The sequence below is a fragment of the Tenrec ecaudatus genome, chromosome 4 (assembly GCF_050624435.1).
Source record: "Tenrec ecaudatus isolate mTenEca1 chromosome 4, mTenEca1.hap1, whole genome shotgun sequence".
In the NCBI taxonomy this organism is placed as follows: Eukaryota; Metazoa; Chordata; class Mammalia; order Afrosoricida; family Tenrecidae; genus Tenrec; species Tenrec ecaudatus.
In genome coordinates, this window is record NC_134533.1 from 68,091,363 (window position 1) to 68,100,001 (window position 8,639).

Consider the following 8,639-nt stretch of genomic DNA (forward strand, 5'->3'; position numbering starts at 1 on the left):
GGTTCCTTCATTTTCCCTCTCTCTCTTCCTGCCTCCATGTTGTCTTTTCTTTCCTTTCATTTGGTAGTCATTTCGTTTCCCTTCCCCATTTTATAGCAGGGATTTCTCTCAATAATTACTATTTATAAAGACAACATTGGATGATTATTTAATTTTTCTGAGTCTTAGATTCCTCATCAGAAAGTTTCATACTCTTCAATGTACCTCCAACAGTAATTATATGAACAAAATTACAGTACACAATACTTTCAACAAAAGGGAGCTACAGTTCTATTTTAAGGTACTTAGACCATTTTTTCAATACACATATTGACATGAATGTCTCTGAAGTATTCTGACATCCTGCTATATATGTTCTAGCATATATATATATATATATATATATATATATATATATATATATATATATATATATATATATATATTCTAGCATATATAATGCCACATCTCAAATGAGACTTGGTTTGTTTAGTGTTTTATTTCAAAATCAATCATTTATTTTCAAACATTACTGGAAACCAGACTTATCATCCTATTGTTGAGATATTCTACCTGGAATTTTTACAGTCAGAGAGAATTTACTCGTGCTGTTTGTTAGAACCAAAGAAATTATTGCTTTACTATGCTTATGACAATTTTATGAGAATGACTTCAGTTAGCGACATAACTTGAATGAGTGAAAAGAGGTGAAGAGAGAAGTATACAGCTCTAGGAAACTCAGAAAATAATCAAATTCTTAAAGAATTAGCAGTAATTAACCACAACAGTCTTAGGAGTGAACCAACAGTTACTCAGTGAATCTTTGAGAACCAGCAAAATATTCTAGGCAATAAGCTATATGTGATTGTTAGTTTGTTGTGTACAACTATTGAAGCATCTCTGTCTTCTCAGTCCATCACTATGTTGGCCCTCAATAGCACCAATGTTCAGCCTGTGATCTTCTTCCTGACGGGTATTCCAGGAATGAAAACGGCCCAGGCCTGGATATCTATCCCCGTGTGCCTGCTCTATGTGCTCGCCATCTCTGGGAACAGCATGATCCTCTTTGTGGTCTTCCGTGAACAGAGCCTCCACGAACCCATGTACTACTTCCTCTCCATGCTTTCAGCCACAGACTTGGGCTTGTCCTTGTGCACCCTTTCCACGACGCTTGGTGTCTTGTGGTTCCAAGCCCGAAAGATCAACTTAAATGCCTGCATTGCACAGATGTTCTTTCTTCATGGGTTTACTTTCATGGAGTCTGGAGTTCTGCTGGCCATGGCCTTTGATCGTTTTGTGGCCATTTGTAATCCACTACATTACACTACCATCCTCACCAATGCGAGAATTGTCCATATAGGATTGAGCATGCTGATCCGGAGTGTTGCTGTCATGTTGCTAGTTGTACTCTTTGTCAAGAGATTGTCCTTCTGTAGATCCACGGTCCTCTCCCTTTCTTACTGCTACCATGTTGATCTCATTCATCTCTCATGTTCTGACAACAGAATCAACAGCATTCTCGGTCTGTTTGCAATCTTCTCCACAGCAGGATTTGATTGTCCTTGCATCCTACTCTCCTACGTCTTGATCATCCGGGCTGTTCTCAGCATTGCTTCCTCGGAGGAGCAGCAGAAAGCCTTCAACACCTGCATTTCCCATATCAGTGCTGTTGCCATCTTCTACATACCCCTCATCAGCCTGTCTCTCGTTCATCGTTATGGCCATTCCGCGCCTCCCTTTGTTCACACCATCATGGCCAATGTCTTCCTGCTAATCCCTCCCGTGCTCAACCCTATCATCTACAGTGTGAAGACTAAGCAGATTCGAAAGGCAATTATCAAGGTCATAAATAAGAAGCAAAGTCAAATCTAATTATCAATTAACACAGCGTAGAGACAGTCATTTATGAAGGAGTGCTACATAGGATGGAGTGTTTGTCCCCAAGGTGCCTAGACATGCTTTCGAGTTTAAGGTATGCAAATTACAGGCTATCCAGTGTAATTTCCTGAATCTATTTTCTTCTCAGCAAGTCTATATTAACCCACTGCTATCATGTTTCCTATTTATAGTGATCATAGAGGATAACTTGTCTCATAAGTTTGTCTCATAAGCTTCCAAACTTACAAATCTCTCTGCAAGAAGACTGCCATGTTTTTCTTCTGCAGAGATTTTGTGAGTTTGAACCTCAGACTTTATCCCTTAGAAGCGGAGTGTATCCTATGGCCTTACCAGGGTTCCTTAAGTCCATATAAGCACTACCAAAACTCTGATTTTATTTGCAAGATCAAGTGAGAAAATGTATGTGCACTATAGTTCATATTTCTAATCAGCAAAGATGCATAAATTATTCATGCAGATCATGGATAGTATTCATATTTCATGTAAGAAATGTTGTCAATAAGCCTGTTGTTCTCTTTTAAATGACACACAAAACACACTCCAATAAATTTGATTGTTATTCTTATAACTCTGAATCTCTGTTGCATGTTTCTAAAATACTGACGCTATAGAGGGAATTCTAAAATACCCATCATTATAACTCGACTGTGCCTTGTGCAGGTGAAACTGTTTTACAATCTTTTCTGTGTTTCTTGTGATCTCTAACTTGTATTCTTTCCTTTATTCCAAAGTTACTTGGTTGAGCTCCTGGGCAAAGCTACTTAGCAACCTGCAGAGGTCCACGCACTTCTCTTGGGTTTGGTTACCTGATGGCCATTCGAGTTTTGCTGTTCTCCACAGTGCTACCATGTGGCTTCAGAATCCCATGGAGCAGCTTTCAATGTGGAGCCCAACCTACACAGCATGGTAGCTGCTCAAACAAACAAACCAAGTCCCCTTCCACAGAATTGATGCTGTCTCTGATTCACCCTCTGTGGTTCCTGAGACTATAACTGCTGATGGGAGTAGAGAGAACAATCTTTCTCCCACAGAGCTGCTGGTGATTTTGAACTGCTGGCTATGCAGATCACAGCGAATTGCATAACCACAACACCACCAGGGCTCCTATATATCAACTATTAAAACACCAAAGTCCCTCTTGCAAATGCATTATACATATCTTTTTAAGGCTAATTTTCTGATACTACACTTTAAAAAATCTCACGCTAACCAGCACTACCTTTATATTATTCCAGATCATTCTTAAACTTCCACCTAACTGTTACAGGCCAACATCATGTTCAAGATTCAAACAACCATTCAATAAGTGTATGAGCACAGTTTTCAAGTATCATTGCCATAATATTGAATATTAAATGATGGATGAGTGAATTCATATTAGTAAATCCCCTTCTTGGTCAACATATCCATACATAATGTTTCTCTGCTTTCTCTGCTGCCTAGCGTCTATCTCCTTCAAAATTCGATCCCACAATTGTTCACCTGATTCTTACACCCACAATTCTGAAGTTTATGAAATGCCTTCTATGCATAAGCCATTTTCTCCCTAAGTGACAATAACATTTCCTGCAAAAGCTTTGTGATTGATTGAGAAACAATGAGGAGAAAACAATTGGACCAGCAGTTCTGTGGGGTCATGGGAGAGGATGGGGTACGGAGGGGCCATGTGGAGTAGGGAGCCAATAAGCTCAAGGAGAAGAGAAGAACAAGTGATCTAAAATTATTGGTGAACAGGGTATTTAATACCTGGTGGGGTTTGATCAAGTGCAAGTATCTGAGAGTAATTGCTGAAAGCTTAATGGAGGGTAAGCAATATAGTGCGTGGGGCAGGAGGAAGGTGAAAGGAAATAAAGGAAAAAGTAAGAGGCAAAGCTATTTATAGAGGTATAGCTATAGGCATGCATAAATGTAAATATATTAATCTATAATGAATGAAAGGGATAGAGGTCAATGTACATATGTTTATATGTCAAGTATTAAGATAGCAGACAGAATTTTGGCCTTTAATCAAGGCCTCTCTAAACACAAGAGCATGTTGTTCTAATACCTGACACCATTTGATACTCACCTTCCCGACACCATAGCTGAAGACAAAATGGGTGCATAAGGAAATGTGCTGAATAAAGCAGATGCTACCTGCTATCAAAAGATGTAACATCTGGGGTCTTAAAGGCTTGTTGTTAAACAAGCAGCCACTTGATAGAAGTACACTATCCTGTGTAATCATGCATTGTTGATGGGATCAGGTATCCGTTATCAAAAGATCCCAAAGAAACTGTTATATTGATGTGAACCAGGGTGGTTGGAGTGGAGACCCATAGCCCACCTGTAGACTATTGGACATCCCTTCACAGAAGGGTCACAAGGAAGTGACAACTCAACCAGGGTGCCGTATAGCACTGATGAAACACACATCATTCCTCTAGGTCAGTGGTTCTCAAACCGTGAGTTGCAAATCTTTTGGTGGTTGACCCTTTCACAAGGGTCATCTGATTCATAACAGTAGCAAAAGTACAGTTATGAAGAACCAATACAAATAATTTTATGATTAGGAGGGTTCACTACAATATAAAGAACTACATTAAAGAGTCACAGCCTTAGCAAGGTTGAGAACCACTGCTCTGCTTCTTGAATTCTTACCACCACCACACCACTACCATGACCCAATTCTACCTTATGGAGCCAGCTAGACTGGAGTACACATATTGGCACAAATAAGAGCTCTCGACACATAGAATTCAGGACAAATAGCGATAGCATGAGAGTAGGGGGGAAGGTGGCAGTGGGATTGGGGACAATGTGGAGAAAGGGGGAACCCATTACAAGGTTAGATATATGGCCGCTGCCCCAAGGCAAAGAATCATAGAAATGTTGGTGAAGTATGAAAATGGAAATAATAATAACAATGTATAATTGATCAAGGATTCAGAGAGTGGGAGGGTGGGGAAAAAAGAGGAGGTGAGACCAAGAGCTCAAGTAGAAAGAAAATGTTTTGGGAGTGTTGATGGCAACATATGTACAAGTGTGCCTGATGCAATTGAATGATGGGTTGTTATAAGATTTGTAAGAGCACCCCAATAAAAGGATTAATAAAAAAAACAACCACTGAACTTTTGTCTGCTTTGTCCTCTGCCACCCTTTTAGTTAAATCCAGAGCCTGAGATTTTTAAACTAAATGATCTGTATGACTGAGAGGGATAGCAGTTGCCTTAAGTATTCTTATAGAACTCTCTGGCTCTCCCTGCATGTCTAGAATTACCAGTTGGATGTCCTAGTCTCATTTTCTCTTTCATGGGCTCCACTGCAGATAAAAGGAGGCAGCCCACTCTATTGCCTTTACAGTTCTAGTTGATAGAATCAGAGTCAAGATTCCAGATCCCTTGGTCAAATATGCCTCTTTGCTAGACTGTTTCCAATTACTGTACATTCTCAAGTAGAAGCCGACCTATATATCAGCCAATGCACCTAATTTTACCACAAAAACTGCATAAAATGTGCTGAAAAACTCAGCTTATACACGAGTATAATTTTCACATATATATATGAAAATTAAATGTTCGCTACAATATACGACCAGAATTATACTTTTGTTGATTTCCTATTACCAGGGAGATGGGCTGAATAAAAAATTGGCATTCTCTTCTAATGTTGAGGGAATGTGTGTGTTTCTCTGGGAAGACTAGAGGAGAAAATCCGGGGAGACTCATGTGTGCATAAGAAAAAGATTCATATTCAAGAGCAGTTGAATATTGGGAAAATATCCCAGACCACTCCAGATCAAGTCCACGAGTCCAATATTATCCCATATGTCTGATACCAATCTATAAAGTCCTCTTCAGACTCACAAAGCATATGCAATGATGCCAAATGCAGGAAGATCACAGGCCAGTGGGGGCAAAGTCTTGTGGATCCAGTGGTGGTGGAATCATCTCAGCACTGGCAGGGGTCTTCATGTGGCTCCTCCAGTTCCCAAGGGACAGGTGTCTATCATTGTCTTGTCAATAGCATGTGTTGCAGGAAATGAGTCTTGAATCTTGTCAGTAGAGAGTCTCCAAGGGAGCGAGCAGAGAGAAAATGTGTGTCTCCACCTCCCAGGAGTTCCCAGAATCCTCCGAAGAAGGCCATGCCCAAACAGAGGCTTCATTGGCTATGACCTGGTTGACAGACTAGACTGCACCCTTTCACTCTTAATCTTCAAATTTTAAAAGGAATCTGTAACTACCACAGTGTGCGACACTGGATATTCTTTTTCAGGTCCTGTGAGATTAGGTAGCTCCAGGTGCTTATAAAACTGGGAGGTCGGAAGGAAAGGAAAGAGAAAGGAAGAGCCTATGGAAAATGTTTGAGCTTACTGCCTATTAAAAAGCCTCCTGGGGTAATGATGAAGCCCTCAAATGCAGAATGAAATATGAGTGTGTTTGAACCTACAAGCTGCTTCGCTAAAAATTCTTTTAAAATTTTCCCTTAAGTTTTCCCCCAAGGAAACCCTATGGAACAGTTATACTCTGTCTTATAGGGTCACTGTGGTCCAGAATCTACTCAATAGCACAGAATAATAGGGGGCAACCTAAAGTCATTTTCTTTAAAATGCATTTAGAGATTTGAGTGACCAAACAGAACATACCAGGATTCAGTCATCAGGATTCAGTTTAAGGTCTGCCTGTCTCTGACCTCTGCTAATGTTAGATGGAGTTTATTACGGGATACACTTAATTTTAGATAGAGCCACTACTGGATATGATGTGCCATTGCCAACATGTGAGGCTGACTATCCTCAATAAGCTACACTCAGTACTCACTGTGGGAGCAGAGTAAGAGTTCAGATATAAGCATGATTTGTAATTCTCAGGAGGCTCTGCCTTTGCTAAAGGAGGATACAGACATATAAATAAGTGGGTGGCTCTCCCACAGAATGTTGGAGCAGAGAAGCTGAAGGACCTGCAGTAATCTAGGCTCTTCCATCCTTCTGTTAGAATAAAGTATCTGGGAGCGTGGCAGGTGCCCTAGAGTTCAGAAATGAATTTCCGTAGGATGATTTTATGTCTGACAGTAAAAATTATGTGATGTATAGAGATAAAATCACTGCTTCTCAGGAAAAAAATGAGGTGAAGTTTGGGAAGGGGTTTACCAACCTTAGAAGTCAAGCTACATTTGGGTGATAGTTGATGGCTAAAAGATTGAGGGTCCATATGTGAAATAGAAGGAGCCCAGTTGGCATAGTGGTCATGCTAAATGGACTGGGATCCACAAGGTCACGAGTTAAAAACCACCAGTGGTTCTGTGGAAGAATGATGAGACTTTCTACTGCTGTAAACAGTTACAGTCTCAGAAACACGCAGGGGCAGTTCTACCCTGTCCTGTAGGGTTCTATGAGTCAGTGTTGACTCTATAAAAGTGAGTTTCCTTGGTATAGTGTTCTCTGTATGAAAACCTAATTTACCAACTGGTGGTTTTGTGTATTAAGACTCTTGGGACTCCCATGTCTTGGGACGAATGCTTTCATTTGCTGACTGAAAGGTTGGCAGCTTCAGCCTATCAAGAAGAACCTTGAGAAAAGTTCTGTGATCTGCTTCCAAAATGTCAGTCACGGAAAACTCTACGGAGTGCAATTCTACTCTGACACACATGAGACTTTCGTTCGCAAAATTAACAGGCTTAGCAAATAATGCTTTTAAGAATAGCTCATTTCTTCAGTTACTTAAATTAGCATTGAAAATTCTTCAGTAAAGTCATCAGACATGAACTTTTCTAAATGGTCCGCTTTGGTGATGTACAATCCCAGGGCAGATCAGTGCATTATCATGTTCCTCTCTTGGTAAACTTCACTTTCCTGGCAAGGGAGAACTATCAGCTGCATTATTGGGGAGTCTGATCCACAGGCAGGACCAGACTGCACAGTGAGTAAGGTGCACAGCTCCTGCTTAGCCTGCTCCTAGTACCCCACCCCTCAAGGATCACAAATTTGAAGGCAGGTGTGAATTCTACAGGAAAGTGCTCTGGGTTTGGGAAAGAGACAGCCATATTTAACAGAGTCTCTGCTGTGATGGAAAAATGTGAAATCATTCACTAGAGATTTTCAAATAAACACGGGGAGTACATGCTTACATGCACAATTTTCTAGTCCAAGGATGAAAAAGTATTCTGAAAATGACTAGAACGTAAATATTTTAGACTTATTTTGGGCCTCATTTCTTTTCCGTATCTACTACTTTTCGCCTCCTTCTAGTTATTTTCGTCTGATAGTTGCTCTCAGTGTTGTGTGTTGTGTAGGTTCTGACTGAGAGGGATCCTTCATACAACAGAGCTGAAACCAATGCTCAGGCCGCTCCATTTTCACTGTCCTCCCGAGGCTTGAGCTCCGTGTTCCTGCCACTGTGTCAGTCTGTCTCCTTGTAGGCCATGCTCTTCTTCACTGACCCTCCTCTTCACCAAGAGTGATGGCCTCCTCAAGGGCTGGCCTTCCTGACAGCAGTTCGTGTCCGCAGTATTGGAGATGAAGTCTCGCCACCATCACTCGTAAAGAGCGTTCTGCCTCTGCTTCTTCCGAGACCATTGGTTCCTTCTCTGATAATCCACGGCATATTCAGCATTCTTTGACAACGCCATCCGTCAAAGCACCCCTTCTTTCCTTCTTCACTGTCCAGCTTTCAAAAGCATGTAACTCCCTGCCATTGAGTCACTACTGATTCACAGCAAGCCTCCGTGGGTTTCTGAGACTGCAACTGTTCACGGGAGCAGAAAGCCCAGTCTTTCTCCTGCCG

General features: G+C 41.0%; 1 protein-coding gene across 1 annotated transcript; it reads left to right on the forward strand.

The window, feature by feature from the left end:
- Positions 1–882: 882 nt before the first annotated feature.
- LOC142446894 (olfactory receptor 51F2-like) lies at positions 883–1,851 on the forward strand. The gene has a single exon (XM_075548629.1). The coding sequence runs from the start codon at positions 901–903 to the stop codon at positions 1,849–1,851; it is 951 nt and encodes a 316-aa protein (XP_075404744.1). The 5' UTR covers positions 883–900.
- Positions 1,852–8,639: the final 6,788 nt, after the last annotated feature.

What these genes read in the sequence shown, in the direction of transcription:
- LOC142446894 (XM_075548629.1), top strand. Translation starts at nt 901, where the DNA reads ATGTTGGCCCTCAATAGCACCAATGTTCAGCCTGTGATCTTCTTCCTG.